Raw genomic sequence first — 18,579 nt, forward strand, 5'->3', positions numbered from 1 at the left:
TCGGTCTGAGTGACCTAAATGTGATTCACAGAATCAGGAGCTGTTTGACAAAGCTCTTGCGTCATTAATGCTTTAAGCAACCAAACAACATCTTCAAAACAGCTACAAAGTTTAATTATAAAGGAGAGTTGTAAATATTTGAGAGAGAGTGGCATGTTTTATTTAGTTCGGATTTAATTTCAATAATGTACGATTTTCACTACGCAGGCTTATTGCAGCAGTGTGACGGGAAAAGTGAATAAATCTTAATAGATTGTTTTATTTCATAATATCAAAATAAATTACTTCCATTGCTCCACAGACAAGTTTAAATCACATTAATGTCGCGCTCAAGTAAGTCAGTGAATGCAACATAAGATAGTAAACTTTAGCAAGACATAAAAACATACACCAAAAAATCTTTGATAACCTTTACTTATTTCTCTTCAGTATGTGTGTGTGTGTTTGTGTGTGTGTGTATGTGTGTATACAAGGGCCAGTATTGCTCTTGGCCCAGCATTCATCCCATCACCCCAGCTCTGGCCTTGTTTCTGTCAGCAGTGAACCAGGGGAGTAAAGAGTGTGTGTGTGTGTGTGTGTGTGTGTGTGGGGGGGGGGGGGGGGGGGGGGGGGCGTAGAGGGAGAGAGTGCAAGAGAGGGAAAGGAAGAGAAGGAAAGAGGAAAAGAGAAGGGGGTGGTGAAGGGGGGAGGGGTTGTCTCCATGGACAGATGGACTGCTCTTTCTCAACACATGTGGAACCATGTTTCGTCTTTCACTGCCGTCAAGCTGGAGCCGAATCCGTCGCTCTGTTGGCCCGCGCCACTCTTTCGTACTGCACACCTCTCTCTTTAGCACAACCCACACACTAGTGCACACACACATACACATATACATACGCCTGTGTGCATGTACAGTCACACACGCACACACACACACACACCACACAAACATCTCCGTCTTTCCCTGCACACATGTTAAAGTCATCACCCCTGCTCAGCGCTAGTAAAACACAACACCCCCGGCTTCTCTGCTGTTGTCAAGTCTTGCCATTAGCTGATGCCACTGGGGAATCCTACCCTAGTGAGGTGGGTCTCCCTCGGGAGCGTCAGGCACCACGTTACGTTCAGCCGCCACTCATGTGAACCCAAACATGTGAGCATAATTTGGAAAATATCATTTATACTGTGCGTCTTTGTACGTGTCTTGACATTTACAAACTGCGATAAAACCGACATGAGGGAGGAGGGAATAGAAAACAGGGCGAGAATAATTTGAGGTAATGTTTTGCTTAGTGAACAGTATTACCCAATCCTGGATGTTGGAGCACTGGGAAGGAGGTTCTGGCTCTGGGGTTGCAGAGAGCGTCTGGGTTTCATTTTTCGGCAAGTGCAAGCCAAAGGAGAGCTGCCAAGTACAGCTTTCGCTCTCAACACTTCCTGCTCTTCCTACTCTGGCTCGGAAGGAGACAGGCTTCACTCAAACATCACGTCGACTTAGACAGGGGTGGCCAGTTAATTCTCCTATTTCTCAATGGGCTTAAAAAACTCACATCTGTCATATGAATTACACCGAGCACAGTCATAAATAAAATGCTGAGATGGACACATTGTAAAGCCTCGAATAAAAGGTGCGTGCAGGTGTTTGTATTTCTCCTGTGCATGTGTGTAATTATAGAAAGAGAGCATTTCCGATACGAGTTGACAGCTTTAAATGAGTGGCTGTTAAGCCTAAAAAAAAACACATTCAGCAAGTGCTCAACAGTACAAGGTAAAAAAAAAAAAGAGAAAAAATTCAGAGAGAACACCCGCAGCAATCAGCTCTCAATCAAAACAACAGTGACCTCTCCAATGCATCATGTTTTCATAATGGATGGTGGGTGCAAAAAGCTAGATTAACACTACCTACTGAGTGCCAACTTAATTGCTCCTTCACAGATGCAGTGAAAACATGTCATTTAGGTACTTCATAAGCAGACTTCTCTTTGCAGGTTATCAAGACAGCGGCTCAGTGAAAACACACCCTCTTTTCCATTGCTGATGTGCAATTAAAATGGTTTTAGAAATCCTCTTTGACAGTCCAGGGCTTAGCCAAAAATGTAAATGACATTAAAGGAGACAATGAATTTAATTTTGTTTAATGTCCCCTTTCGCTGATTCTCATTTACATCACATTTCCACATAAAGGGCTGACCTTATAAATACTGGCATTTGTTCAGCTTTTGGAGGTAATCACGGTTTTGCAAAAACCAGATGGGAGCACACACATTTTCCGATTTGTTTCTTAGAAGGCCGAGGGAACCACATGTGAGACGTTCTAAAGCTGTGGTCTTTTGTTTCTGGTAAACAACTTGACAACAAGTCAAGTGCACTCTGGGAAATGACCTCGTAGGTGTTCCACAAATGAACGATAACGCAAAGTCATTTAGAAAATACAGGCTCACTAATGAGGGACATAACGGAAAGCTAAGCAAAATTTACATTAGGCCAAAATTTAATTGCATTAACACACGAACAGGTGCGGTGAGGCCTTTATAAATGAGCTAAATGAATAAAAGCCTCCCACAGCACAACCATGTGTGCTGACCAAAAAAGAGACAAGGGGAAAAATAAGGGGAAAAACAAGTCAATGTCATGAATTATTCAGTGGCTGGGCTACACTCCAAAGGTCAGTGCTCTTTGACCTTTGTGACAGGAAGTGAAAGGGAGTGCCGTAGCCGCTGGAATAAATGGAGTTGACATGTTTAGATCTGGTCCAGAATCTGTTTCTGAATGGCAGCATAAATTGACAAGGGATGTTAAACTGTATGAACACACATTAAATTCAAAATTCATATGAGTAGAATACACACTTTATAGTGCACTTTTTTTTTCCTCCTGAGTCTCTGTGCATATATTGCTGCAGCTTCTCACTCTAGTGTGACCTCTGAACCCTGACACACAGAATGAGTCATTTTCTCTCCTCTTTCAACAACATGCGCTGTCTTATTACAAAATCCATGTGTAAGCCCGAACAATGTATCTAATCTTTCACACAAGAGAAGACAAAGTCAATATGCAAGAGAGTGAAGACAGATACCAGACCAGGAGAGTCATAGCAAATTGAGTTATGTTTGGTTATACACTACATACACTGTAAATGGGAAATCCATCTAATCAGATATTGGGAACCTCATCACTATAATTCTAAAGACTCAAATTACCAACTGAATAAACCTACACCCCCACTTACTTTAAGGGACCATTAACTTATAAATGTGACATCTGTAGCAGTGCTGAATTTATATAGAGGAGAGATGATTATAGCGCACTGCAAAGTGGTGTGGTCATAGACATCCCGCTGCATTTAGTCAGTATTTATAATAACATTAATTAATAACAACATCAACTGCCTCTGAAATGTTTATTTACTGATTTGAAGCGAGTAGGGGAAAAACCACTTTTCAAGCGCACTATTAAAAAGACAACAGACTTTTCTTTCACAGAGCAAAAAGATATTGAAATCTGAGTCACAACACATAAAAAACCTCACCAAATGCAACAAAAATAGGGCCTTTCTTCATCCAAAAATATGTATGAATAATGCAAGGGCATCAAATGTAAGTGTTGAAATATTTAAAGAGCAAGCGGTGCTGAAACTTTGTGACAGCTGTTGGGCCTATATCTAACCAACTTTTTTTTTTTTTTTTTTAAGAGAATCCTTCCTCTTCAAAAATCTAAGTGAAAATCTGTATCAAAACTCTGAGAGAAAATAGGGTAAACAGATGTCTGGCTTGACCGCAGGAAAATAGGACACATTTGGAATGATAAGTTTCCCAAACTCCGTTGGATATGCCAGATCCATGGGAACGCCAGTTAATGTCTTGCTAGATGCCAGCTAGCTGTGTGCGCTTTCCCCTCTTACCATCTGGGAAAATGTTACAGCGAATGAACGCCATCAATGATTCACTCCAAATCTGTTTCTTAAGGTTCGGCCATGCTACTGTTTCTCTAAGAAATGTGGCAGTGCTAGCTGGTTTTCAAACTGTAATTGTAGACAGATGAGACATGCCTGATTCAACAATCAAACCTCTCCTCTAGGTTTATGTCACTCAACTATGTTCTACTCAATTGGAAATAATCAGTTTCTGCCAGCAGCGACCGCAGCACAGGTGCCTGTAATGATGTGCATGAGAAAATGACAGATGTAACAGAAATGGCTGTAAAACATGGAAGCTTTAACTAAAAGCTTACCCATATGCACAGAGGGAATAGTCAAGTAATTGCAGTAAATATTCTTTCATACAGTGTGTTCTGGTCATGTCCGTAACTCTTTGCTAAACCCTGCAACCTTTCACAAGCACCCCACTCTGCAAGCCTCCTTTAGTCACTGGGAACCTGTGTGGGTCTGTTAGGGTGAGCTGACGGGCTCATAGTTACGACATGGAGACAATGGGAGGGTCTAATGAGGAACATATGCTTTTGTGTTTCAACAGAGCCGCTCATTGTGCAAGGAAAGGGATACTCTACTCCTATTCAGACTCGTCACAATGAAAATCCGAGCCCTCCCTGAGCCAGTTGAGCTTACAATATCCATCCGCTTCTTTTTTCCCTGTTCTTTTATTCCCACCCCTCTTCTTGACTTTAATTCACCATGCATTCATTTTGCTTATTGTACTTATGTTACATGTTTTTGTCCCACAGATTGAAGAACAATGGTGTGCGAAACTCTAAACAGTAAAAGGCAGCAGAGCGACACAAAGCAAACATGAAAGCAGCGGAAATTAGGCAAAGTAGATGTCTCAAGTTATATGTTAATGTTGCACTCGATGTCCCTTCGCTAACAAATGCACCTGACTAAGAAATTAAGCAGTCAACTTAGAGCAAACATTCTGACAAACGCAGTACTTTTGATGCATATGGCGCACTGTGGATGTCAAAAATATCTATAAACATTTAGCCAGAGTCTGAGCAAGAGTTTAAACACTGTAAATGCAGCGTGCATGCGTACGGGAATCTGCATGTGTGTGGGTGTCTGACGGCGTGAGTGTTTGTGTGTGAATCTGCGTATGTCTACGTGAGTGTCTGTGTGAGTTTGAGTTCAGACAGCAGTAGCTCTGGTAATCCATCCAGGCTCCCAGGGCAGCCAGCTCCTACTTCCTGATGCATGAGAAGCCGCTGGAGTGGAGTGGCAGCAACAACTGCTCAGCCCTATTTGATTACTAATAAGAGAGTTGTCCCCTCTGTCAGATACCAGGCATTCTCCACTAAGCAAACAGTGATTCCGTCTAGTCAAACATTAGCATTGCTGTCTCTCCCTACTACGTGGTGAGAGTTACATTGAGATCGACGCACCCCCTACCTCACCTTTATGTTTGCCACCTCCTCACACACACACACAGACACACACATCCTCACACACAAGCTCACCCAACTGCCTAAACATAGTCAGGTTCAACAAGATACTTAATTCGCACTTTGAGAAAAATGACAATACCTAAAAAAGGACTATTTATTCTGCCTCTTTAGAAAGTGATGAAGGTAATATAATTGCGGCAGATGTAAGTTCCCTGAAGGTGCACAGCAGAACAGCAGACATAAAATGTTTATCCCTTCTAAAGCGAAACTTTAATGGCATCTTGCTCACAGCTAACTTGAGAGAAGGAAACAGTCAATGAAAAACAACTATTGACAGTGTAAGCATCACTGCCGTAAACAAAGAGGGGAAGCCAGCCAAATAAATGTGAAGTTGCCTAAGCTAATTAGGTGTATTCCCAGCATGATCCTCTAGTGATTGAACCACCTGTGATTGAACAAACCCTATCCAGGTGGTGACCGCCCCTCAGTGCACCAGTACCTGGGAAAGACACCCCTCAGCCACTCACACAGAATCACCCACAGTTCCCACACTGTGGGCTGGAAGATGCAAGTCAGCCCAACTGGGCCGTCTGGCACGCTGGGAGGGAACTCATTTGTTCACAAGCTCATCAGTGTGTCTGCTCATCCACTCAGTCACTCATCCATTTAGTCACTCCGTCACTCACTCATTCACTTACTCATTCCCAGTTCACAAAACACAGTAAAAGCTGCACACAGAGCGAACCTACCTGTCAATGATCACAGGGTCTGATGGGGTCTCATTCCTGTTTCCACAGCTTTTCTTGTCACAGCATCGGCTAGAAAAATAGACAGTGTGTTTCAGTAAAGGCATTACTTTGCTAAATAAATAAAATAAATAAATAATGCAGACAAACCACATACATTTATTAAGTGCCTTGGAGTGGTTTTGATATCGGGGAAAAAAAATTGCCCTGAGATTTCCTTCACTCAATCTATCCATTCCATTGATGCTGATGGCTGATAAAAATGGTGAAAACAACATGTTGTGTTGTTTGGCTTAGTGTTGGAGGGGAGGGGAGTGGGGATTGGGCCAGGAGGCAGGGGAGTCACTTTTCACAGCTTCAGCTTTTGTTTACCTCTAATTGCCAAGCTGCTATTTCTGAGGGAGATGCAAGGTGCCACCCTCAACCAATATTTCTGCGGGGCATTTATCAATTATGGCCTCAAAAGCACTAATCTATCTTACACCACATGTTCCAACCATCTCCTTCCTAAGCCTATAGCTAGCTGCCTTTCAATTCTTTGATTGGAACTTGAATCAGAGCTGCAAAAATAAACAAATACATCATCCCAGCTTGCATTTGAAATGAAAACATATAAACATATGTGAATAAGACTGATTTACGCCATATGGTGCGGAAAGAAAAACAAAGATTTTGTGCAAAGCTACTGTCAGTCAAGCACACATTATTTAAATATGTGTGATTTACAATACTTTCTAGCAGCAATAATAAAGATATAGCAAAGGTGCTTAAAAAGAGCAAAGGGAAAAAAATCAAAGAGTAGTATATTACCTGACTAAAAATATATATATAGGATATAATAAGATAAGATATCAAAGGATTATTATGCTTTTACTTGTTCTTATTATGCTTATCTTCTTATGTATATTAGGTAGCACTTAAAGCAGTTCATTATTCTGCAGCAAAACACACTTCCTCTTGACATAAAAATATTACCTCTAGAGCACAAGCATATTCAACGTGTCACAAATAAGTGATGGATGCATGTATAAATTGAGCGTGAGTGATGAGTTTATGCATGGAAAAAGACAAATCATTCTCAGCTCTCATGCTGCACTTGCTCTCAACCAGTAACTTGAACAATGCACCGGTGCAACAAAGGAGAGGTTAACCGACAGTATCCGAATTCAATGTTCACAAAGCTCATGCTGAGCTCAACAATAACAACAAAAGACGTTTTTCCTTTTAGTATCAATGACACCGCTGAATAGCAGCGGAATATGAGAGGTTGAGATTTATGTGGTTAAATGACGCTAAAAGGCTCGCTGATCATTGTTGACAGGTGGGATCAACCGAGAACTGACTCTGTGTTAAAAGAAAAAAAAAAAAAAAACTAATGCATAGCATGAGACGTCTACACATAACTTAACAGAAAACACATTGTCTCTGGCAGGCTTACATGATGCCATAAGACTGTCAAAATTTTAAAATGAATGCAAAAAAAAAAAAAAAAAATCAAGATTAAAAACGCCTTATGTACTTGTCTCACTCGACTGTTTATTAAACATCCAAACTGCCTCCACTAAAAAGACACTCAGCTCAACCTCAGTGTATTTTCACTGTCATATTCAAAGCGCAAGCATCATATTCACATCAAAGTTGAATCATATGATATCAAAGTTGGAAATGACAGCAGCTTTTTCACTGCTTGCTGAAGGACCACAGGACAGGAAACTCAAGCTTAAATTGCTGCATCACATCATGAGTGTCAAAACTTATTGAGGGGAGGGAATTACTTTTTGCCTATATCTGCAAAATGGACAAAGCAAAAATAATGCTTACCTGCACATAATTTCATGGGTAAGAAGAACTCTGCACATTTCTGGATTTTTGTCTTGGCCCTCATAAACTATAGCCTTTGAAGGGAAATGAGATGGAAATAAAGTGAAAACACACTCATCACTTAAACACACACAAATTCACAAATAATTACAAAAACATATCTGCTACTTTTTTTTGCACTTGATGAAATAAATCAGTGTATGAACAGACATGGTGTTAGGACAAGAAAATAAATTACATGAGTGCAAAGGCTAAGTACGAATTATGGTTAAGATAATCACAGCAATTCCCCAGTGTTGTAAATTACAATAATTAATAAACAAAATCTAAATGAATAAACAATGTAGCATTTAAAAAAATAAAATAAAATAGGAATTATCAGTATTAATAATAAAAATGACAATATTTTAGAAGCAATGGTGGTAAAAATATATAATTATAAAACACAATAGGACTGATAATTATAATAATATTAATTCAGTTATATTTTTTTTTAATCTAGATAATATTCAGTGGCTCAGAGAAGGAGAGGGAGAAGAGGGGGAGAGAGATTTTCATAAGGAGAGATCCAATAGAAGTGTCATCAATATGCTTATAATCTGGGGATATTTGGGGGAAAGTGTTAATGGGCAATCTGTTGTTTATTTTGAGCCGCTAACAATGATCTTTCTGTGGATAAAAAGCGGTGTCTGGCGGTACGGTTGAGTAATTTTTGAGCATTGGCTGAAACAGATGGCGTGGAGCTATCAGTTCTGCCGCTCTTCTCTCCCTCCCTCGATCCCTCCCTCCTTCTTCCATTTCTAAGGATAGACACTTCACTCCCTCGTACTGAACCGGCACCAAGTGTAAATACAACCGAGGGACAACATTATTGACAAAATACTGTTTAAGGACAACAACACAAAATTGAATTATTTAACAGTGTTTTTATACATATTTTTTTTTCTATGTGTGTATGTGTGTGTGTGTGTGTGTTTTGTTGCCATACATAAATTGCAGTGTATTTTTTTCTGGCTCGCTTCAGGCCAATATCAAAGTGTGACTTTGAGAAAGTGACATATCTGAACCAGGTCGCATCTCACTCTCGCTTTTAAAAGCTGTCCTACTTGACCTGATGGATGTCTTTTTCCCTTCTTCTTCTCCTTCTTCTTCTTTTTTTTTTTTTTCTGGGAAGTGGGCGATTATCTATATTGGTCTGATTTATGTCGCTATTTGCAGCTGTAGAAACAGAAATCCATAAATTGCTTGTTCTGCGTCATTGACTCTGATCATTCGCACAGGAATGTTGTCTGTGACCAGTGGCCCAGGTTTCACGGCTCTATTCACAATGCTCTACCTTAACCCTGCTTTTAATAGCAAAACGAGAGCTGGAGAGGTGCAGTAATGATGTCTGATTTTATTTCCCTAATTATAATTAAGTTCTCTGACCTGTGCGTTGACTTAAAGTGCGCGCAAGACCTTAATAATACCAGTGTGTGTGCTTTGGGCTCTGGGTTAAAAGTCACCTAAATGTGTGTGTATATGTGTGTGTGAGAGAGGTGTGTGTGTGTGTGTGTGTGTGTGTGTGTGTGTTTCTCTTCAGATAGAGATGAGTGAAATTCAGCTAAGCAAAAAAAAATATTAACATTTATATATAAAAATGTAATAGTTTATGCAAATTCTAAAATGAGTTTAGAGCGTCACCTTTGACTCTTTTGCAGGAAAGTCAAATCAGATCATATGGAGCAGACGTACTGTTGAAATTTTAATGTTGGACAAACTGAGCCTACAAAGAAGCCCCCAAGTCTGTCAGAGTGAAATTCACTTTAGACTTTTGCAATATGATATGACCAAATGTAAACAGTCAAAATGGAAACTGTCTTTCCTTGTTATCGCGGTAATTTGATTTTATTTGTGGCACAAGTGCATTTTTGAAAGCACGTTTTTGCAAACCTTTTTTTTTTTTTTTTTTTTTTTTTTTTTTTTTGTAGGTAGTGTATCTCAAGGGTGACAATTTGCACGGCATGTTAAGGTTTTTTGCACGAGTGAACCGTGGATGTGGACAGGGATAGACTGTGCGTAAATACAAGTGTTAACAACAGCTTACCTGCTTCGTCATGGAATCGATTAACCGTATGTAAAGATCCTGTTCTGTTCTGACGCCTGGGAAGAAGAAGAAGAAGAAGAAGAAGAAGAAGAAGAAGAAGAAGAAGAAGAAGAAGAAGTGAACAATTAGAAATTCAGCAATTAAATAAAATAAAGCAAAAATAAGTTTAATAACACGCTATGAAATATTTAAATTTTTCCATGAGTCTATATTTTTTAATTATCACACAGCTTCTATTATTAGTAGTAGTATTGTTGTTATTAATATTATTATTGTTGTTGTTATTATTATTATTATTATTAATATTGTTGTAATTATTATTACATTTTCCATGTATGCACCCAAACTATTTAATATTTTCCACGTGTTTGCACAGTATTAATGACCGTTTAACTCACCATTGCTGTACAATAACTGTAGTTTGTAATGTATCCCATTGTTAGTTTTTTCACTGGTTGGTTCCTGCAGGAGACAACAGTTTATGAAAAATGAAAAACAACATCCACAAAAAAAAAAAAAAAGCTGTCTATCATTTACACATATGTGCGTGTTGGGGTAAAAAAAATTATATTCATAGTTTCTGTGCAAAAGAGAAACGCTTTAACAAACGACTCTCTGTCATCAACGAATTGAATTTTTTTTTTTTTTTTAATCAATATTACACGTGACTTCCCCTTAGTAACCCATTGCCATTTCAAGAACATAATTTCGATACATGTGCTGATAGGGGTGCATGTATTCTAAAATACAGCGCTTACTTTTTCTTTCTCCACAAAGTCCACAAAAGCTGTCCTTTCGATCTCCACGGGCTGACCCTGTCTGTCATACAGCGCCAGGACGAAATGGAAAAAATTGGATTTTCTGAGGTTGGAAGGGGGCTGCTTTTCATAATGTGCCCGTGCCAAGCCGACACCGCTGCGGGGAGAAAACAAGAGACCATCTCGGTTAAGCACCGGACACCGGGGATACTAGATGATGGAGAAGCTGATGGAAACATTGGAGATGCAGAAGCACGCTGGAGTACGGGGGAGATTTCTTGATTTGTCACAATAATGGGTAATCTGATGTAATGAAAGAAGGGAAAGCCGAAGGGGGGGCATTTATTGGGAGACCGTAATTGATACAGAGTATTCAGGGGATTGAGGGGTCGATATGATGAGGAGGGAATGCGTGAGAAAAATCAGATGCTTTTGGCATGCGTACCTTTGGGCGGCTGTGTTTGCATCCACCACCCCAGCTGTGTGCATCCAGGAGCGGACCGAGTTCAGTCCACCCAGCGGTTCCTCCTTCATCGTCGTCCCACCCCGCGGTATAGTTTCCTGAATCCCAAACATTTAGGACAATTTGCGTGAAAAAGAGCCTCCTGCGAAATTAAGGAAATAAACGTCCAAGCGTGTTATCCTTCAGGGTTGTTGTTTTTTTTTTTTTTTTTTTTTTTCACGGGATAAGTAGCGAGAGCCGATTCAGACTTGCGAGGGAAAACCCGGTCCACAGGTCTTGCCTCCCTCTTCAGTCCGTCCGATGTGAACAATTCTCAAAGTGCTGTACTTAGTTAGAGCGGTATCCACAGACTGGAAAAGTGAATTGTTCAATAGACAAGATTTTTTTGTGTTGCTATTGTTCCTCTTTGTTTTTCTTTTTTTTCTCTCTTTTTTTGTGCTATTCACAGAAAAATCGATGGCAGTTGTTTGTGTTTGTGGGTGATGCTGCTCTCAAAGTGCCCACATCCCTGAAGCACCGCATCCAAAACCTTCAGGACTTCTTGTTGAATAAAAAACCCACTCCTGAAAAGGTGCTGCTGCTTCTCCACAAGACAAACACAGGCAAAGGCTGATCACCAGTGGAGGTGTTCCTAGTACACAGGAGAGGTGGATAAGGGGCCCTTTCGCGTCGTGCAGGATGGATGGGAACATGCAAAACTAAGCCCTCTTTCCCCGAGGACTGAAATCTTTCCCGGGAGCCAAAACTCTAAACCCACGGGAGAGGCGCTGTCAGAATATGACGCTGAAGGGGCGTGGTTTTGCCCAAATATGGAGCGCTGACGGTTCCTGTCAGGCAGTGGCGCTCCACTGTACGGGTACAGCCCTATAGTGCAGCAGCCTGAGAACACTCATTCGCTCCACTTTTCCTCTTGCTTAGGCCCTATATGTGGTGAGTTTGATTTTTTTAATGATATGGAAAATTCAACGGGGTGTAACCATCACACATAATCAGGAAAAAATAATAAAATAATACATAATAATAATATTAATAATTAGTTAAAAATCAGAATTTCTCAGAGCGTGATTTTTAGATGGCCTAATGAATGCAAATGTTGTGATTTATCGTTTTATACGAGCTCATAAATTGTAGTAATTTTTATATTTATTCGATTTAATTTCACTATTATTACTATAAATTGACTTGATCAGATAATTTATTCACTAATGTATCGGAAGCATCTCTGTTGCTCTGTGAATACAGTCCATAAATCATATTTCAACAATTGCAAGGTTTTTTTTTTTTTTCATCAGTCTTATTACACTGTGCATTTTAAACTGAGCTGCGCGGTATTTTTCTTTAATTAAAACGTAATTAATACGACGCAGATTTCAAAGATGTAGACATGATCAGAAATCTATTCATTTACATTAGCAGTTGATTGGAAAACAACAGTTGATTATCTGTCATTTGTTTTGTTGTGACTGGGAAAGCAGATTATTATTATTAGTTTATTTATGGTAGTTAGCACAAAATATGTAGGGGATTTAAACATCACTCATATTTTATAAGCATCTATGAATGTCAGTGTAACTCAATTCCATCGCTGAGGATAAACTCAGATCTTTTAAGCACTTGAAAAATCAGAGCCACAGTGTCTGAAGGCATTAAAACCAACTTAAAGGAAAACCATGGTGCTGTGTCTTCTTTATTTCATGCACGTCCTGCAAAATCTGAGACAATCAGAAATATCTTAATCATTTTTAAAAAGCCAACTACACGTACAACTACATGTCCGATTGAGTCCGAGAGGGGCAAGCAAGCAATTCGGTTCATTAGTGGTGAAAAGGAGGAGAGGATGGAGGGAGAGAGGGGAGGGTGCGAGGAAGAGAGATGTGTGCTATATCCTGAGCAATCTATCTAGCTGGTGCTGAGGGTTAATAGCTGCTGCCAAAGATAAGTGAATTATAAGCTGTTGCTTTCACCTCTACACGATCTATTTCTAAATTGCCCAGTCACAAAATGAGGGTGTGGATTTTTAAAGATATTTTTATTATTAAAAAAAAAAAAAAAAAAAAAAGTTAAGTTTAATTTTTTAGAGAAACATCAATGAAAAAAAAATCTGAAAGGGTGCCTCTTTGTTCATTTTTCTCTTCTTAATTCATAGAAGAAACAAACAGAGACGCACGTTTGTAAATGTTTTGTCTGTTCTACCGAGATTGCAAATATCTTTTTTGCACAGAACTCTGTGGGTTTTTTTTGCACGTTTCAAGTCGCTTATTAGAACTTAACCCCTGATTACACGCACCAAGGCGATTTAAATCTGATTATCAAATTAGGAGACTTTGAGACAAATCCTCTTAGATCTGATACTGTTGACTGGAGAGGGAAAATGGATCTCCACACCCGTCACGTAGGTAACGATGCTGTCCTGAAAGGGAGTTTTAAACCGTATTTGACAACAAATGCAGCTGCCCCGCTATTTCAGAAGATATTAGAGGAAAATGAATGCAAATCTGTGTGCAGGAGCCATCTGGACGTGGAGAGAGGGAGTCAGCTGCTCCACACACTGAGGCGCGGAGCCTGAATCCGTCTCAGCTCATTCTGTGGGATCATCTGTGTGGTGGGCTTACACCGTGGAAAATGCGCTCTCCATCATTAGGTGAAATGTTAGCATCAAAATAAAGGAAAATGTTGATCCCCGTTTGTTTTAGTGATTGCATGCATGAAAACTTTGCACAGGCGTGGAACTAAGAGGATCTGATAGTGTCTTTCTTTCCTTATTTCTCACTTTAAAATAGGCTGTTTCTCAACACGCTGGAGGTAAGTGATGGATGACAAGCAGTGGAACAAGTGCAAACTATTTTGCCTGGACATATTGAGCCATGCTGAACGCTGCTTTAAATGACCGGCTGATGACACTGGGGGGGCTGTTATCTCATCCTTCTATTCACTGGCCACAATGAATGAACCCCCAAAGATTCGGGCCTGACCATTGATATAAAACCAAACTCCTCAGGACGCGTGGCTCTCAATAAAAATGTACAGGGTGACTTCGAAGACCTCCCGTCTCGACGGGACGAGCCTCCTCCGTATTGAGGGTGACGTCTTCTTTTTTGTGTGAATTTACGGGGCGAGGCCCTCATGATCTCCTTAAATTTGCATGTAAATGGCGACATCAGCCTATACGCGTGCCAGGGGCCAGCGGGCCTCCCAGATGTCAAGGCAAAGTCAATCAGCCGGCCGCTGCCCAGCTGTCCATCGATGCACTTTATTGGGACAACACTTTCATTATGCTCACCTGCATTGTTTCCTAATGGATTGATTGGCAAAAAAAAAAAAAAAAAAAGGAGAAAAACAAGTCTTATTAGCACATACCAAACAAGTTCGCTCATGGCGTTATCACATAGGTTGTCTTAAAGCGATCCTTTTTTTCGATTAAATATTAATCAAATACGCCTACAGTTACGCATCATTCCAAATTCCATATGCCACAAATAGGCTGTCAGCCCACATGCTTGTTTACAGCTCCCACTGTTTGCTCCATTGTTAAGACCTAAAATATTTTGTTTAGATGGCAACCTCTTGCATCTATTTATATAATTATCCATTCATTTATTTATATCTTTAAATGCTTTAAACAGCAACCCCGATAAATAGACTATATTTTTAATCTCAGGATGAACCATTCTTCTAGGATTTCTATCACTTGTAGCTTTATTCTAATATGTTTCAACTTTATAGAGGTTTTGCCACGCGTGCGATCGAGCAAAATTATTTTTATAATTATTTTTACTATTTATTAAATTCTGAAAAAGGCGTTAAAAGTCACATGAAAACGACTTTAAATGACATTCACATGCAAACATGCAAAAAAAAAAAAAAAAAACTTTGCTGCAGATTTATCATTTAAGGCCCAATGAGCGCACGTCGGATATTTGATATCATAAATAAAATGATCATATTAAAATATAGTTTGCGCGTTATTTTTAATTAGAAGAGTAAAACACAAACGGCCAGGAGTGATGAGATCAATCATATAGCCTTCTCGTGTCAAGTAGTTAGAGCTGATAGACGGACAGCGCCCCTCGTTGGTTACACTTGAGATCATTGTGTCGATATGAGGCAGCTGTGTTCTTCAGTGACAAGATAGCTAAGTCTCAACATAGGTTTATCTAACACCTACATCTGCAGCAATGTCCAAAGAGTGCATGTCTGTTTGCAGCCCAAATTACGCCAGATAACACAACAATATTTTGCATATTAAATATTTGCAGACCTGCGTACATAAATTTAATAATAAAAATGAAATAAAATAAAAATGCACAGCTGATTTAGAAGAAAAAGAAAAGCAAAACAAAACAGCGCGGGATTGTTTTCCATGCGCAATTTAATATGCGGTATTATTATTATTTTATTATCATAATCATTAATATTCTAATCTTTATTGTTATTGTGATGTTTATTATTATTGCTGTAATATTATTGTTGTTTGTTGCTGCACGGTCCACTTGCGCACATTTTCTGAAAGTGCACTTTTAATACAGATTTGTCTGAAATAAACATAATGCTCCACTCTGACACAGCTGTGTGACCTCACATTTCGTCACTAACTTCTGTCAGAGTGCTCATGTTAATTGTGTGCAGTGGTGAGTTCTGTCAAGGGCATTGCCCGTGCGCACAATTTGCATTTCCATTCTGCTGTGGAAATGATGAGAGAGTTTCTGCGCGGTTTAGAGCCTCGCGGCGCAGTCTGTGGGCGAATTACATTTAAAGAAGGCGAGAGAAATTAAATAAGAAACCGAGACCACTTCAGGGCTATTAACATCTAAAATATCCCCTGGAAATTTAGACCAAAATACACATGACCAAATACCCTGGATACCATCGCTCTTGCAGCCACGTCTTCAACTGCGTCCATCACTGTTTTGTAGGCCTGTGTGAAATATTTTTTTTTAACTTATTACGCCGTCACTCATTTCTCAACTGGCGGTGATGGAAATGAATTTGATCACTCTGAATCGGACCATATTTACTTCTAATATAAGTGACCTTACGCCAAAAACGCTCTGTCAGGGAGAAAAAACAGGTGCAAAAATCTGACTTATAGGTCTATTAAAAATCTCATCAGTAAGTATGATATGAGCACATGTTGCATCGGGCAATGTGGCCTCTAAAATAGGAGGCATCAGTTTTAACCTTGGCTTTTTTAGAGCCATGTGCGCTTGCCTGTATATGGCCAAACAAGCGCCAGGCTTTGCCACTGCACTCAGGAGAACTTTAATTCAACCGCTGACCCCTCTGATTGAGCTGCTGCCAACCTGCAGCGATACTGCCTCACCTGCGAGAGCCCAAAAATTCTCAAGTCTCTCACATCAAACGGAGCATTTTTTTTCCTACGTGTTGCACTGGTGCCTCTTGCACACCTCTACAAAAAATAAAATAAAATAAAATCACCATAATGATACAGATGTGATGATAATTGACGAGGTGCCTCTTATACCAGTAACGCAGTGGATTGGAATCTACAATTTGATTTTAGACAGAGATCCTTATTAATATTGAACTGTGTTACTATTAACAGAAATGTTAATTATGATGTCAAGACAGAGACCAAGTCAAGGTGAAAGCTGCACAGCAATAGCTAAAAATAATCCATGCCAGCTAGAGTACAGTGTGATCCTGCAGAGGAGTGTTACTGGCAAGGGACCTTTTTGCTGCAACAAAGAGGTGGAAAAGAGGAAGTAAATGAATTAGAGTACAAGCCAGATTTTGTCTTTGTTTCATCCACACTTGTCCTGTCCCTATTTTCCAACCTCTCCCTTTTCCTTGCTTTTGGAAGTGCTGCAAATTGTATAATGCTGGTCTTTGTTCTACAGAGTCAAGCCACATGAATAGCCGTCCTGAGCACACACAAAAACACACTGACAAACTGATCATCTTAAAAAAGCAACGCCCTGGTGCTCACTTGGCCTACTTTCCACAGCAGCACTGGGACGTGGGAAGAGGAATAGAATTCAGGGGAGGATGTTCTTCCACTCTGGGAAACATTCAGTATAGCAAGTGTGATGCACATAAACATAGCCTTTGCATTGTCAACCTTAGACCGCATTTGCCCCAGATAACTAGTCCCCATGTGCTCGACTATTCTCTTTGACTTTGCAATTGAAATCCTGAGAAGATTATGCCAAAGCTAAAAGAGGCAAACTCCAGGGTGGGATTTCAATTGTCAATTCCTGTTGGATTTAATAGCATTATGACATATAGTACACCATCTGTTACGCTTCCTGTTACCAGGTCTACGTCTGCAGGAGTGGAGCCTACTGATGTCAACATCACTGCATCTAAACCTCTGGTTTTGAATGAACTGCAATAATCAATTACAAATATTTTCTCCTCTAGCTCTCTTCTTAACAGATACGCGACTAAACATGAGGGTCTCCGGGTTACAAAGCACAAGGGTACACAGGGAAGGTGCAGGAAAGTAACCACTCCTAACTTTAGCTAAACAGACTTCCTGAAGCGCTAGATAATCTGAGGCTTCTACGAACACCGCCTAACCAAATGTCGACATCTGTGAGGGTGTGCATAAAGAAAAGCTCCTCAGAGAAACGGGGGATAATAATCTTAGTTCCCCCTCACCTTCAGCTTGCCCATAGGGGTTTAAAAGGGAGATGAAGAAATCCTATGTAAACATGCCAAGTCAAATTTTCACTTGAAATGTGACATGAAGGCAAAGGGCAGCCTTGGTGCATCTCTAATGTGGTTCCATTACTTGAGTTATCAGAGCCCCTGGATGTAAACAATTGATGTATTCAGTCCGTGGTTTGAGCACTGACTCACCGTGCACACTTTAAACACCTTCTTATCCACAACTGTACGTTTAGTGCATAGGTGAAGAGCCCCAAAAAAAGTAAACAGAAAGCTTGTACACAAAGAGAATCTCTGTATTCAATGTCTTCCATAAAGTGAGTTTTGCTCTCCTGAGAAACATACAAAGTTTGAGCATCTGTTCCATCATGTAGTCTTTGTTGAGAAATTAAATATTGAACTGATCTAGTGTACCATGAATGTTTCACTCACATAGTGATTAGACAGACTGGAGAGGCAAGACATTGCAGCACTTTACACCCTACTTTAATATACTGTGCTTGTTGTTCTTGCCTTTAAGTGTTTTATATTCTAGATTATATCGTTGTTGTAGAAAATGGGTTTTAATGCTGTTCCAATTAGACCTAACATGCATGTCTAATTATAGTACACATACATACACACACACACGAGCAAATTTACTTGCACACGAGCACATCATATTTCCTTGTGCACAATCACAATCACCCAGTACACAATAAGCGCTACGAGTGTCGTCCACCTGATAATGCACATGAATATAATTGGAAAAAGAAATTATAG

At 39.8% G+C, this 18,579-nt stretch overlaps 1 protein-coding gene across 9 annotated transcripts in view; it reads right to left on the reverse strand.

Annotated features, from left to right (window-relative positions):
• LOC115433786 (transcription factor COE3) overlaps window positions 1–11,895 on the reverse strand; it is a 67,787-nt gene extending 55,892 nt beyond the window's left edge. For 8 of the 9 annotated variants that reach the window (XM_030155289.1, XM_030155285.1, XM_030155287.1 and 5 more), the window contains exons 1-6: window positions 11,170–11,300; window positions 10,725–10,881; window positions 10,365–10,428; window positions 9,967–10,022; window positions 7,881–7,954; window positions 6,063–6,131 (exon numbers count right to left, since the gene is read on the reverse strand). In XM_030155289.1, coding sequence (XP_030011149.1) covers window positions 6,063–6,131; window positions 7,881–7,954; window positions 9,967–10,022; window positions 10,365–10,428; window positions 10,725–10,881; window positions 11,170–11,300 — 551 coding nt within the window. Of the gene's footprint in view, window positions 1–6,062; window positions 6,132–7,880; window positions 7,955–9,966; window positions 10,023–10,364; window positions 10,429–10,724; window positions 10,882–11,169 lie in introns of all 9 variants that reach the window. The other variant, XM_030155291.1, reaches the window with a different exon arrangement.
• Window positions 11,896–18,579: the final 6,684 nt, after the last annotated feature.

This window comes from Sphaeramia orbicularis, chromosome 15 (genome assembly GCF_902148855.1).
Source record: "Sphaeramia orbicularis chromosome 15, fSphaOr1.1, whole genome shotgun sequence".
Classification (NCBI taxonomy): Eukaryota; Metazoa; Chordata; class Actinopteri; order Kurtiformes; family Apogonidae; genus Sphaeramia; species Sphaeramia orbicularis.